This window comes from Neomonachus schauinslandi, chromosome 1 (assembly GCF_002201575.2).
Source record: "Neomonachus schauinslandi chromosome 1, ASM220157v2, whole genome shotgun sequence".
NCBI classification, from domain to species: domain Eukaryota; kingdom Metazoa; phylum Chordata; class Mammalia; order Carnivora; family Phocidae; genus Neomonachus; species Neomonachus schauinslandi.
In genome coordinates, this window is record NC_058403.1 from 111,676,879 (window position 1) to 111,692,760 (window position 15,882).

Sequence of the window (15,882 nt, forward strand, 5' to 3'; positions counted from 1 at the left end):
GAGCAGCACAAACAAGGCGACAAGTCAGGGCTACCAGGGCAATGCGGACACGAGGGGCTACGGAAACACCAAGTGATCAGTGCAGGCGTGGATTTTCAGAAGGGGCTTTGTGTGGGAAGGGGGCCCAGAGAAGACCTGGGAAAGATGGCGGGGTGAAGGTAACAGCCTTTGACAAACGTCCTCGTGGTGATGGGGGGCGGGGGGGACCTGTACCAGAGACCAGACACTTGTGTGTGTTTTGGGGGGCGGCAGGCACTACCTCGCCTGTGATACAAACATGCCCGCGACCAGAAGACAGCACTGGCTTCCACGTTCTCAGACCTCCTCCTCCTGACTCATCTTGCCTGGAGCAAGACTCCTTGTTTGCTCCTCCTAGAATAAAACTGGCCGGTAAGTTTCAGTCTGTGATTTGGCCTAGACCTAATATGAATGTCCTACAGGGCTGGGATTCCACGGAGGCAGTCTGGTTCCAGAGCCAAGGTTCTTAACCACAACTAGGCTGTTCCTGAAAGACACTCCCAGAATTAGAAGGACATCATCTGAGAGTGACATCTGTTACTTCAGAGATGGATGCCCTGCCTACAGAGGGTCAATCTGAAAAGTGGAAAGGATGTGTCTAAGGAGCCCTGGAAATACTCCAAATATAGTCAAGGACAGAGCAAGAAAGTAACCAATAGGACAGAAAGCTACAAAACAAGCAATTTAGCACTGCCTAAGAAAGACTGTTCTCAGAAGGGTTCAGTTTGCACAAAGGTAGGGGAAAGGTGGGGAGAAGAACAAGAAATGGATGGTGGTGCGTAGGACCAGCAGCTGACCCCTACGTGGACCGCGCTCGACCGTGTCTAAGGGCCACCCCAGCTCTTCTCCAGCACCCCACTCCGTGAATTGGGACTTTAGAGCTCGGGGAAGCAGAGGAAGGGCACGATGGTCCAGCGCACTGCAGAGCTGCTAACACGGCCCAGCGAGACAGAGCACTCTGCCTCTGCTGGCGGCAGGAGTACACACTCCGGCCTCTGGGTCTGGCTGTGCCCCACGGTGGTCAGGGGTCTCTGCAACCTCTGGTCAGAGGCCACCCCACGTGGCTCAATGCCTTCCCCTCGCATGTCAACAGAAACACCATCTGGGGACAGTCCACCGCCTGCACTGCACTGTGTGTGGCTCAGGCCTGGGCTGCACCTTCGGGAAGCCACGATCCCTGAGTGTCTCCGTATCTACATCACTGATGCCCTCTGTGGCTAGAGGAAGGATCCTTCCTCCTCAAGATTACCTTCTTTACCTATTCCAACGTAACACCAAGAAAAACTGTATCCACTGGATAGTCCTTTCATAGACAGGGCAGTCCTAGTTTGAAAAAAGTCCTTGATAAGCCTGTTTGAGGCAGAAATGGAGATCATAAGGGGTCCTAAATGTGGATGGAACTGCCCTTTGTGCCTGAAGTCGAGAAATTCCTTGGTGCCAGTAAGGGGCGGTGGGGGACGAGAGTGAGCGGGATTGTAGAGATGTGATGTAACCACCCAACAGCTACCCAAGTTTCAGCAAAAACAAAACAAATCAAAAAAAAAACAAAAACAAAAACAAATCATAAAATGCATAATGTGACTAGGTTTCTATTGCAGCTGGGGGTACCAAGGGGCCGACCAGAAAGAGCTCATGAGGATTCAGGAGTGTGACGGCAGAGAGATGCAGGAGAGAAGTAGTAAGAAAGATGCTGAGGCATACAGCAGTCATGCGCAGGCTTCAGAGGTCATGGGTTCAAGGCCATGGTTAGCCCTACTTCTGTACAGTCAAGAACGGGAATTATTTTTTTATTTTTTCATTTTTTTAGGTATCAAGGTATTCCTCTAACCTAACTGCCACACACCAAACCGATCTATGGAAATGAGTCGGGGTAGGAGAAAACCAAGTTTTAGAGCAAGAATTCTTTATGAGAAGCACAAGCCTGGGTGAGTCACTGAACGTGGAAGGTTCTGGCCAACCCACAGGTCCTCTGAGGGTGGGAGGATGGGGGCAGGGTGCAAAGTAAGGCAGCTGCTAATGGGAGACATGGGGCTCTGATAGGAAGCGGGGAGGGGAAGAGAAGACAGACTTGCAGTTTTGCATAAGGTAGTCACACACAACGATGTTCTGGAAATCACCTAGGGCTGCTCCAGGGGCACTGGCAGGCCTAACATTGGCCACCTTCTACGAAGGTCTGTGAGTTATATGGGTAAAACTATACAACTAGGCTCTAACTGTACAAACAGAACAGTATTTAATTACACAGCAAAGTAGCCTGAAGGGCTTGCTCTATTAGCTTTCATAATAAAACAGCTGGCAAAAAAGATGAGCAAAAGGTCTCAAACGGTTTCTGTATCTAGACTTTCAATTAATCTAGGTATGAATTTCATGTAATTATTTTTATGTCTTAATCCTGCCCTCTGAGGAATTTTTTAAAAATCATTTTCTATCATTTTAATCAATTCTACTCTTCAATTTTTTTAAATTAAATTTTATCTTTTTTATTAAGTAGGCTCCAAGCCCAGCATGGAGCCCAACACAGGGCTTGAACTCATGACCCCAAGATTCAGACCTGAGCAGAGATCAAGAGGTGGACACTTAACTGACTGAGCCATTCCCAGGCGCCCCAACTACTCTCCAATTATTGATGAAATCCAAAATAACCATATCAAAATGAAATAAGAGAACAGGTCATAAGTGAAAAGGGAAATTACTTTTTTGCTTAAAAGAATATTTTAGCCTAAATGCAAATTCGGGGATATTCCTCATAAGAAGGTAAACTCAGGATACCAGACAGAATTTATGTTGCCTGGCTGAAGGCAAATGGTTAGCTGACAAATAAGAAGGGGAACTATTGATGTCAAAAGAATTAAAGTTCCACTGACCTCAACCCAGAACAAGGATAATGAGAAGATTCACTGACTCACTGCCTGATTTACCCACCAAATTACCAGCCAGGAATAAAGAAAACAAAAAACAAAACAACACTGGGTACATATTACAATTGTCTCTATATTACTAAGAACCATTCATTCTGACCCAGTAATGGGGATTTGTCTCAGCTTGCATACATCTCTTAAAATAAGTGTTCTAATTTTAACTTGATAGAATCTCAAAAGAGACATCCAGATCACAAGACATAGTTTGAACCTGAGCCAGCAATAATACTGCTTATGTTAGCCATTAAAATAATCCCTGTGACCTGATGTTACCAAAAGATCAGATAGGATTTTCATGACTAGTTCAGCAGCTGTAACGTGTGGATAAGACTACAGACGTGTTCAGAACGGAAAAGGAACTACCCTGTGACAGTGCACACAGGAGCCATTTTACGTCTCACAAAGCAACTTATTTGTGATGTTCAGTGAGGCACCAAGAAGAAGAAACACAGCACGGCTTGTGAGCCTTTCTCTGGGGAACGTGGCAGCACTGGCCAGCCATCCTCCACCCACCTCAATGACTCATGTCCTCTGGCACATGGCCACTCACTCCTGCACCATCCCTTCCCTACCACCAGTCAGCCACCTTTCCCCTCTCACCCCCCAAATTCCTCCTCTTATCCACTCACTCACGGTCTACACACACCAAGGATTGTGAGCACAAGTGCCCAAGGTGGGGAGGGGGTGCTGGCCACGCAGAGGAGGAGTGGATCTGCTGAGGGTCGGGACCATGGAGCACAAGCGAGTACATCACCAGAAGACAGCTGCTACCCAGCAGCTAAGAACTGTGGCCACCAGGGACGCCCCTGATTTTTCCTTGCCTTGCAAGCTAAATAACCCTCCCGATCATGCCTCAGAAATCAGAATAACATCAGTACTCAAACGTGGACTTTAATCACCTAGACGAGGACCTAGTCAACTACTTCCCCTACCAGGGTGGCCTGTCCTCACAGAGTAGGCCAAGGAAACCCCACGACTCCAGACCACCATGGAGACTTTCCTGGGGACATCCTGTGAATCTCAGTCCCTCCTGGCTGACTGCTAGCTCATTCATTCACTCAACCAAAAAATATGCCCACCTACCTTCATCGTGTCTACACACTCTGCCTTCCTTCACGTTACAAGAACGAACCGTCCTGGTTCTTACCTGACACCAACCTCTCCACTTGCGTACCAGGACACATCCCCTTTCAGCTACTCCAGGACCTGACTTCAGTAAGTCCCCCTTCAGTTTTCTGCATTGTTAGTGCACTCTCTCTTGCCCTTCTTGATCATTCCCATCAATATACCATTATGCCATAACTTCTCCATCTTTAAAAACAACAACAACAAAAAAAACCAAAAAAACAAACAACTTCTGCTACCCTCTCTGGATCCTATATCCCTATCTAGCTACCAGCCCACTTCTCTGCTCCCTCTTAAAGAAAATGCTTCAGGAGAGTTTTCTACATTCATGTTCTCTGATTCTCCATTCTCTTGGACCCACTTCAATCAGGCTTCCTCCCACCACTCCACGAGACATGCTCTTGTCAAGGTCACCCAGTGACCTCCACATTCTAGGTCAGTGCCAATTCACAAGAGCATCTGACACAGATGGGTCCCTCTCTTCCCCCAGGAATGTTTTCTTTGGCTGGCTTGTGCAGCACCTCACCTTCCTGGGTCTCCTCTTGCCTTACTCTTCTCCATCTCAGGGCCCTGCCTCTCCACATTTTCCTGTTTTAGGGCTCAGTTGCTCAGGACTCTTCTATCACAGTCACTCTCTGGGTGACATCATCCTGTCTCATGGCTATAAACAGCACTTCTGTGCTGACACTCCCATAGGTCGTCTCACCTGGACCTCTATCCTCAACTCCCCACTCTTACAGCAACTTCTCTAGTCCCCATTTTCCCTAGGATGCTTCACAGGTACCTCAAGCTTAATGCATCCCAAACTGGATACATTCAATCCATCTCTGGTCAAACCCTGCCTCCACAAACCTGCTTGCCCCCATCTTTCCAATTGCTTAAGGCCCCAAACCTGTAACAGTCACTGGACATCTTTCTCCAAATATATATATATATATTTTTAAAGAAGTTGAAAATCTAGGTTTCATGTGAAATTCCCTGATTTTTAAGCATTGGCACCTGAGTAAAAAAAAAAAAAAAAACTATGTAAGGGAGACAAAACGTATCTGTGGGACAAAGGGAGTCTGCAGCCCACCAGTCTGAGACCCGGAGGATGGTCTTCTCAATCCACATGCTTTTCCCCTCCCACGAGCTCCATCTCCTCCTGAAGGCATTTCTCACTCAGACCTCTGCCGCGGGGATACCACTCCTCGTGCCCTTTGGGCCCATTGCCAGGGTGGCCTCTAATGTCTGGGCTCGGTCTCATGGGGAAGCTTTCCCCTGGGCGCTAAGGGCTGAGGTAGGGGAGGGGAAAAGGCAGCAGGAAGAACGGAGGACAGACACATCGCCTGATAAACAGAGAGGAGGTCGGAATGACCAGGTGGCCATCCTGGACACGGGGGCCCTGGGGCTCAACAGGCATTGCTGACACCCACGAAGGAGGAACAAGACAGCCGGGCAACCACGGCTGGATCCTTCTTCCACGCGCAAATCACAACAGCCCGTGCGTGCCACATCCGGGCAACTCTCCACACGCAGGAAGTCGCAGGCTGATTAGATGAGAGCTCCCTCGTCCAGCTGTGCGCCCTCTGCGAGCTGCGGGCCCGCCAGCCAACCAAACAGGTGAGTGGACAGACAGCTGAAGAAATAAGACGGAGCCAAACTACGAGGCCTCAGGGTTTTAGGTGAAGATGTTAAGAATGTGACAGTAACGAACACAGAAAGGCTACGGCTTCAGTGACAATAGTCACGGTGGGGAGCTGGACCCAAGGGTGTCTCAGGGGTCAAGGAAAAAAAAAATCAAATCAGAAATACACAAGAACAACAGAATTCAGGACGCTGAAGGTTCATTTCATTTTTGGAAAATATGGATTTTAAAGAGGTTTGATAAGACCTTAGTGAATAAGCCACATTCCTGAAAAAGAAACAGTGGATACAAATATCCTCAGAAGAATTTAAAGCAAATGGAGAGAAATCTTTTAGGTTTTTAGACCCACTATCTGAGACTAGGCCAGGCCAGGTCTCAGATCGTATCTGAACTCAAGTAAAAATTTTAGATAAAGTTATTTTTGAAATTATTTGGTAAAACAAACTCTGGAGTCATCAATAGCACTAATTAATTTGGCAATTTGAAGCAATACCAGAGAACTCGTTCTCTTGGCTTTGGGCCCCTCTTATATGGCACAAAATGCCACAAACAGCTTTTACTCAGTAGATAGATTATAAAGCTAAAATGGAGCTAAATGACTGATTTTTAAAAAGGCTGATGAGATTTTGCCTAGCGCTATGCACAAGCCAGATTCTAAACTACGTGAATAAAATAGGTCCTCTAGGTGAAGAAAACGGAAAAGAAACTAGTATTGACTAACAGCCTACTATGTCCTAAACATTATGCTAGGCACTTGCAGAAATATTATTTCATTAAGAAATGCATTTTTGAACTTGTTTCTCAATTCATATACTACAAATTACCTTAAAAGTTCCTAAATCAAGCATTTTAGCTCTCAAATTATGCTGTGTTAAAGAGGATCTTCTATTACAGAAAATAGGACTAATTTTGTTTTTCAGAAGCTATGTCTGAGTATTCATTCAAAGTGATAGAACTATTAAGTGTTTCCTTTAGGTTTTGTTCTATCCAAATGGTATGTCGAGTAAGGCATTAGAAATGTTGCCTTCATGGCTCAACTTCATGCCAAATAAGATTCATATTAGGCCATCCTTTAGCAAAAACTTCACATAAAACAGCAAGGCCACACTGTTCTAAGTGCAGCATGTGTTTTAAGATGTCTATGGTTCTCAGATTCTGGGGCATCTAAATACTGCCTTGGTGACCTCATGGCACACGGTTGCCTGGAGCTGGTAAGACAAATGCTCACTTGTTCCGCCAAGCCCAAGTTGTTCTGAACCACTCCCCAGTTTCTCACTCTACCTGCCACCACCCACATGCTGTCCTAGGGAAGGCCAGCACGCCACAGGGCCACTAAGTCCTGGAGACCCATAAGGTGATTCTGAGCCCAGCAATGGAGCATCACATTCATGATGAGCTCCCAGAGGTCCACAGGGCAATCTGCGGAGTAGGTATTGCAACCCAAACGTTCATGATCATCTACTTCGGCTTAAGAGATCTGGGTCATAATTTTACATTCGCTTGAAACAAAAAAAAAGGAATAGAACTGTCTTTTGAGCCCTTCCCAGTGGTATGAAAAATGTCTCTGGAGATGGATCTCTGCAAGAAAAACAAAGGCATTTTCTGGCAGCGGGAAGGGAAAAAGGAGTTCTCTGATGGAGTTTCAACATTCCCAAATAGGCAGCAATGGGGTGAGACAAAGCAGCACTCTGAAAAGTCTTATCACAGAGTGCAGAGTGGACACCCCCAAGGGCAGGCTGCACAGGGGCGGCAGGAGCTCCTGTGGGGCCATGGGCCAGCCAACGGCAAGCTAGTGGAGGGAGCTGCTCCCAACCTCCCCAGTGTGTCATATGCTCTATGGTTATGGCAATAAACCAGGAAGATTTCCAAAATTAGCACTAATTTGTTGAGCCGGGAAGAAGAAACCATCCTAACCATTCTGGTCATTTAGATCTCAAGCTATTTTTCTGGGAAATTCATTCAGAGGATATAAAAACAACTGGGATCTGGAGAGAGGGGGCCCTGGTTCTGACAAATAAGTCTATCTCCCTCCCCCCCCACCCCCCGTCCCGCCAAAAGAAAACCATAACTCTGCTCTACCTGCTTCTTGTTCTTGTCAAAACAAAATAAATGCAGTGTCTGCGCAAACCAGGTGATCACTGAAAGGTGCAGTGTGTTCAATTTTGGTGTTATGGTGAAAATCAGATGGAGTCCAAATGAACCATAGGGGAGAGAGTTGCTAGGCACCGGGGGCCACATTACATGAAAAACACAAATCTCTAAACACTAGAGTTGACTCTGTTTGGGAACTGAGACCAACTGGAAGGAGATCAGATTCACGTCTCCCCAACATATTCATCCCAGGACACGTGCTCACTGGGCAGAATTAAGTGGAATGGTGGGTACAATTGCTCAGACTGGTAATGATTCTTTCTCCTTCGCCCTCATCTTTTTGCTTGCTCAATGGAGTCTAGTCAGTTACGTTAACCAACTTCCCTATTATCACAAATTCAGTTCTGGGGGATCATGGTCTGCGGGAGCACTGTTCAAAGTTGCAGGGTTCGTTATGAGGCAATAAGAATGAAAGAATCAGGCCCACATTTCCAAGCAAGACAGGCTGGTACTTGACAAGGCCAAGGACAGAGAGGCTAAAAAAAAATGCTTCTCCAAATCCACCCCTTGATAGTGAATCTTTCTCTATTTGTGTTACTTGGACAGTTGGTATATTTGAGAGTTTGCCTGCTTCATTCTAGAGAGGGAGGACTATCAAGAGGCTATAATACATCAGACACATATGTCAAGAGAACAGTTAGGGAGGAAAGAACACAAGACACTTATAATCCTTATCTGGGGGAATGTTGACAGAGTTTGCCCAGAAAAGAACAGAAAAGGAAACACTTCTCCCACAAAAAGCCAGATGTGCTCATTACTGTGGTGAGAGACGTAAAGAGAGGACTCTGGATAATGAAATATGAGGAGTGAAAGGCCCTTTGTGTTCTGTGTGCCCAGGAATGCCCATGCGGGACAGAGACTGCAGAGCCGAGCCCAACTCAGTGAAGAGCTTGGCTGCTCACGCCTGTGTCTCAGGATCAACCCGACAGCTTGGCCTCCGTTCAAGAAACCTGAATCATCATCTTCATTCAACACAAATGAGTCAGAGGCTAAAGAACAGGGCCCGGGCCCTGCTCAGTGAGACCAGCCCTGCAAGTAGGTTGTATTAACTGCTGAGTTAGAACCACCCCAGGGGGACTGCCAAACAAGCAATGTTGCCAAAAACAAGCTGTCTGCTGAGCATAGCTTTATGCCTGTGTGAATTCACTTCATCCTCATGACAACTCTGCGGGGTAGGTCTGATTCCCCTTGTCATTCTGCATATGGATAAACTGAGGCACAGAGGCTAAGCCATAGCGTAGGTAAATGGCAGAGTGAGAAGACACACCCTGCCTTTCTGGCTTCAGAGATCACGCTTACTGCCAGACCACCTCTCCAACAAAAAGGACTAATAATCTGACGTTTACTGAGTGCTAAGGGTAGGCCAGGCCCTCTTCTACCCTCTTCATAGGACCACCTCCCTTAATGATCACAGTTAGTTTTGGAGGACACCGAGGCAGAGAAGTTCAGTAATGAGTAACCAGCCAGGAAGAAGCTACTCCACAGTGTGAACTGAGCAGTTGGACTCCACAGCCCCTGTTCTGCACTGGGACCGCACACTGCTGCTGGTAGCTTGCTTCAGCTCCACAATAACCACAGAGAAAGCCGTTAAGATCCTCATTTTAGGGGGATGCGAACTGAAGCTTAGCAGCCACTAGGAACCACAAGTTGGGTTTGTGCCCACTATGGATTCATGACCATGACACAGGGATGATTTAACAGAGGGCCTGGCACCCAGGAGCGAATGGGAACCTTTTCCTGTAAGGTGGTTAAGTGCTCTCTGGGTTACTCCAAACAAAGTAACTGATAACATCAAGGCCTTTCCCCACTATAGCCATGTTTCTCATGAGAGAAAGACTTCCCTCAAAGTTCCCACCTGTTATTGACCTCAGAATGACCATAAGGAACCCCCCAAATTTTAAATCCCACTCCCCTGCCCTGCCCTGCCCACCTCCAACAAGTTAAACCTTTGCACTTACGCTTTAAATGCTGGGAGGTAGGAGTATATAGAAACGCTGCTTAGGTTATAAATAAATGGCAGGTGTTTTCTGATATCTGTTGTTGCCCAGCTGTTAAAAAATGTGTTCAGTAAACCCTGGTCCCCACCTGAAAGAAAAAAAAAGTGAATTATAGTCATAAACTTCAAAGACAGGTCAATAATTTTATAGGAACACATAACCGGATCTTTAAAAAATAGGTACAGATTCCATCTTTAAAATAAGAAATTCTGTGTTAAACCTACCAAGGGCATTTTAGGGGGTGGCCATTTTCCTGAGTTAATTCACGAATTCAACAAATATTTACTGAGCAGCTGCTATGGCCAGACACTGCGCCAGGCACTGAAGAGTCAACAGGGAACAGAGAGACGGTCATCATCTTCATGAGGGGCAGGGCAGGAGGAGGGGGGGATACACTGGTACCAGGAATTATAATTCCATAAGCATCATCACAGATGGGGAGGGGAACGGCAAAGGGCTGGCTGCTATGAGGCATGTGGGGGAAGTGGCTCAAGAACATGGGATGTGTCAGGAAGGCTTCCATGAGGAAGCTGTACTGAAGCCAAGATCTGAGGGGTACACAGGAGTGCTTGACAAATACAGGGGGAGAGGAGGAGGGCAGATGGTGTTTCAGGCAGAACAAACAGCATGTACCACAGAAGGGAGGTGGGCAGGAACATGAAGCCGTGGAAAGACCTGGAAGGTGGCCTGTATACGTGGACTGTGGCATGGGGGAAGGGGTTGCATGGCACCAGGTGGTCTCAGAGAGGTAGGCAAGCACCAGACCACACAGGACTCAGACTATAGACTTTATCCCCAGATTTTTGACTTTATGTTAAGAGCTATGGGGGCACAGGTGGGGGTGGTAAAAAGCAAAAGAGAGCAAACTGGGATAATGGAATGGTCTTCCAGAGCCCCAACTGTTGGCTCATTGACAGAAGCCCAGAAAGACACATCATCCTGGTGCATTCTCCTACCACTGACCAAGCCTCTGGACAGGTCCAGGTCAGTCATCACTGGGACCAAGGTCAGCCACAACCACACAGCATAGTGTTTGCTGAGCCCTTGGGGGTTGCTGATCTTTATGCCTTCCTTGGAAAGTGACAATCATGGCCATTCATTCAAAAGAAATTTAAAAAAAAAATCTAAACAGCTAAGTGTCTAACCTAAATCATAAACACACAAGTAACCAAAGAGGTCACTAAGCCACCTCAAAACATATCCTGCTCCATAACCCATGTCCTTTCTGTTTTAGGCTCATAAGATTTCAGAAAACATGCACAGAACCAGAGTCTTCCATAAGGCAAAACAGCAGCTTAGGTGGGTGGGGTGTGTGCGTGTGCAGACGAGTGTGCGAGCACAGTGTATGGGAGACGGCAGGCAGGGAGAATCCTTCTCTTTTGAAGTGCAAGTCTCCTATACTGAGGAGTTACCTCCCTCCTTAGTCTGCTTTGCCCCAAGACCCAGTTTTCTTCCTAAATACACAACAGACCCAACTGGCTATCATTATTATTTGGTTTTCATTGGTTTTTTTTTTTTTTAAAGATTTTATTTATTTATTTGAGAGAGAGAGAATGAGAGACAGAGAGCACGAGAAGGAAGAGGGCAGAGGGAGAAGCAGACCCCCTGCTGAGCAGGGAGCCCGATGCGGGACTCGATCTCAGGACCCTGGCATCATGACCTGAGCCGAAGGCAGATGCTTAACCATCTGAGCCACCCAGGCGCCCTGGTTTTCATTGGTTTTGAAAGAGACTTTAAAAATCTGGAGATTATTTAATATTTGGAACTAAGGAGTAAGATCAAAGCATTCGGTTTGAAGCCCAAGTGTACCTGATCTATCCTCTGTGTATCTCATCCTTTCTAAATATCCTCAGGCAACTCTATGGATCAAAGGCATTCATTGAACAAATGTCTACGGAACAACTTCTTTGTATTATGAGACTCAGATGGGTCCTCATTCCTCAAGGGACAAAAAGCTCAACAGAAAATCAAGATTTTACCCTCATAAATTCTAAAGGATAATAAAGATGGTGGTAGGATGTGCTTCACTGTTACATAAACAAAAACAGTTTAGCTATATTAACATATTTTCAGACACAAAATATTAAATATTAAAGCCAGAACACCATAGCATTAATCAGTGGCTTACTTTGGATTCTACAAAGACACCCCAAATGTGGGCATACACACTGGTGGCTGAGGTACAGAGGCCTGAAGTCTTACTAATTTCCTTTTATGTATAATCATCAAAATAAAGGTTGAGGAAATGTTCATAGCAGCTTTATTCATAATAGCACAAAACTGGAAACAGTCCAAATGTCCTTCAACAGGTGTAGGAACATGATACCTCCATACAATGAAGCATTACTCAACAATATAAAGGAAAAAACTATGCATACCCACAGCAACTTGGATGGATCTCAAGAGAATTACGCTATGTGAAAAAAATCCAGTCCTACTGTACCATTTATATAACATCCTTTACACCACCAAATTATAAAGACAGAGAACAGCTTTGTGGTTGTCAGGGGTCAAGGAGGGGGAGAGAGTGGGGGAGAAGCGGCCATGACTACAAGAGTAGCATGATGGGTCCCTGTGACGAAACTGTTCTGTCTCGACTGTGGTGGTGGTCACACCAAACTACACACGTAATAAAACTGCACAGCGCACAGAAAACCCATATGCATAGACAAACACACAACACATAAAACTCTTAAAACTGTTGAAATCTGAATAAAGCTGGTGGTATCAATGTCCATTTCCTGTCTGTGGAATTATGTGAGATGTTACCATTGGGGAAACTGGGTGAAGGATACATGGGAACTTTCCATATTGTTTCTTACAACTGCATGTGAATCTACTATTCTCTCAAAAATAAAAAAAAATTTTTTTTTGAAAGTCTGAGGATTAATGTGCTTAAAATGCAAAGATATAATCAAGAACTGTTAGCCATTAGATTCTAAATTCCGCAAGGACAGAGACTATGGCTTTTTGCTTATTACTATAATTCTAGCACATAGCAGAATGCCTTACACATACATAAATTACTTGTGGAACGAATTCAAGAAACTTGAAGATGTTCTGTAATAGCAGAAAAATTGAAAAAAGTTGAATATTCCACCAAAGAGGAATGGTTAGTACATTATGCTACTAACCACTTGTGGGAATATTATTCAGCCATTAAAACAAAGGGCTATAAAGACCATCAGTCCAGCAAGCAATACAAAGATACACAGTGACAGATGCCATTACCAAAACTAAGAACATAAACATTCCGATTGGAAGAAAATAAATGAAACAACAGTAATTGTATAAGGAGCCTGGTGTTACAGATATGCTCTCCCTTACTTGTCCTTAGTACAGTTGTATTATTTTTATAATTTTAAAATAATACGATGACGGGCAAGAGCGAGATTGTGCCAAGACCTTTTCTAAATATCCCTTACCTGTTAATTTATCTTCATTATGAAATATACTATCAAAAGAAAAAATATATGTGTGGTTTATAAAGCATGTAATTATAAAACTCTACCCAATACCCAATTTAAGAACTCAAACGTTACCAATGCTGTTTAAGTTCTATGTGGGCTCCCTAATCCAATCCCACTGCCCCTCCCCCAGAACTACTAATGGTGAATTTTGTTTGTAATGGTCTTGATTTCCTTGGTTTTACATGTATAAGTATCCCCAGACAACATAGGGAGTTTCACTTGTTTCTGAACTTTGGAAAATTGGGCATCATGCTATATACATTTTTCTACTAGTTTTTTCAGAAACAGAAAAAAAAATTAATTCTACTGAAAAGGACTACTGACTACATGTAGGACAATGAAGAAATCTAATTCCATGAAGGTCAGAATAGTAGTTGTAAAGAAGGACTTCCCAATCGGACAGGATGATCCCGGGAAACAGGAGTCAGAGCTGCTGATCCCTCAAAGCCCCTGGCCAGCTGCCCTTGGCCACCAAAGGCTGTTTCCGTTTACCCGCAGGTACCCTACAAACCTTATCAGTCCCTCAGCCATGTGCCACATCAGGGCCAAGCAGCACCGGTGGGACAGGAAACAAGCAAGAGGTGAAACGGGCAGGGAAGACCTGTCAGTCAGTCGTCCCATTCAACTGGCAAATCCTTAAACAGTCAACAAGGACCTTGCCTCTGGAGGGGACAGCACAGAGCATAAAAGTTCCATGGCCGCTGACCTCATTATGTGACTACAGAGGGTCAACTTCGAGCCCAAAATTGTGGATTAAAAATAGAATTAAACATCACCTGAAAGTCTGTAGCTTTTTACACAATTTTTAAGTTTAGTATTTCAAACATCTTTTTCCAAATGCACAATTCCACGTTTCAAGGTCAGGCAAATGTTTTAACTTCATGAGAAAAATCTATATGTAGCATTATCAATACCGTCTTTTTAGAAGTCCCTAAATTAGAGCACAATTCAAAGCTGAGCATGTCTGCGCTTCATGCTATGAAGACTGCTGAATTTTCACTACAAAACCCCCAGGACTTTTTAGTCCAGTACATTTCAGCCAGACTTCTGGAGGCAGTTTTATTTATTCTGACAGGTTAAGACACTTCTAATTTCAATCATCTCTGAACCGACAAACAGGATTAGGAGACCTTGCCAGCAGCTGTGATCCATCGGGCCAGGGCGTGGTAACACAGGTGAGAGAGAGAAAGGAAATGGGACAAGGGACACATGGCACCTGTTTTGCAAACAAAAGCAAATATCAGATTCTGCCTCATCCTTCCACCTGGCTGCCCAAGTATAGTAATAACCTTACAACCACCCAGTCTTTTCCAGGTCTTTTGAGCAGGGTCATGAAACTGGTAACCATAGACACATAGCAGCATTCATCAGAAACTCTATTTTATAAGACAGCAATGGAGGGGAGTGCTGTCTTTCATATGAGTGCATTTGTTTTGTGCCCTTCCACAGCTGGCTGGCAGTTGGCCTACCTCCTGTGGATAGCAGGGAGGGTGGGTCAATTCTGGTTTAAACATGAACCCTAGGAGCTCAGTCACAGGAATGTTGCCTCCAGACTCGTCCTACTCGTCCTACTCGAAGTGGTCCAGGTTTTAGCACCACAGGGATCACCTGGGAGCTTGACAGAAATGCAGAATGCTAAGCCCCAACCCAGACCTACAGAATCAGAATCCACATTTTAATCCCTAGGTGATTTCTTTGCATATTAGAATATGTGAAGCACTGGTTTAGAGTCAGAACTAGGGAATGACTTTTTTTTCAATCGGAGAACGCAACTTGCACCGTCATTTCTATAGAAAACATCTGAAGTGACATAAATTAGGTATAGGCATTATGGCTAGGATGATTAATAAGATAGGTTTTGGCTCTCAAATTGTTCTCTGATAAAGTGGCAGAGGAGCAGATATCAAGCAAATAATTTAACGTAAAATACGCTTAATATTATATAGCGATATAGGCAAGCACTGAAATGAAAATGTGACTCACTTTGTTAACACTGACTTCCACAATATACTAATATCATTGCTTCTGCCTACAGCAAACATGCCAAGGATTACAGTTTATGAATGGCTCAGATCTTGGGGATATTTCTATGAGGTTTGCCATGGATCATCAGATGAACCCCAGGTAGCTCACAGAAATCTAGGCACCTGGAGCTTGGGTCTATCACTGCATACCACCACCCCTCCCCCCATGTAGGGCTCCCAGCTCAGCAGGGAGCCTGCTTCTCCCTCTCCCCCTCAACTCGTGCACACCCACTTGCACATGCTAATAAACAGATAAGAATCTCTCTTTTTAAAAAAGATTTTAATAATCAAGATGTTAATTAAATAATGTATAAATGCAAGGAAACATTTATTCTTGGCCTAAATTTCACTTTCTCAATTTAAGGCAGGTCCTCCTAGTCTAGATTCTCTTAGCACTCTGAATTTATCAGAATCACAATTACATGATTAGTTATATAATTATTTATTTTTAAAATATTTTATTTATTTATTCATGAGAGACAGAGAGAGAGAGGCAGACGCAGAGGGAGAAGCAGGCTCCCCACTGAGCAGGGAGCCCGATGTGGGACTCGA

At 44.8% G+C, this 15,882-nt stretch overlaps 1 protein-coding gene across 2 annotated transcripts in view; it reads right to left on the minus strand.

Annotated features, from left to right (window-relative positions):
• Positions 1 to 15,882, minus strand: part of GYG1 (glycogenin 1) — a 34,171-nt gene that overhangs the window by 6,667 nt on the left and 11,622 nt on the right. For both annotated transcript variants that reach the window (XM_044915227.1, XM_021685988.2), the window contains exon 5: positions 9,798 to 9,924. In XM_044915227.1, coding sequence (XP_044771162.1) covers positions 9,798 to 9,924 — 127 coding nt within the window. The remainder of the gene's footprint in view (positions 1 to 9,797; positions 9,925 to 15,882) is intronic.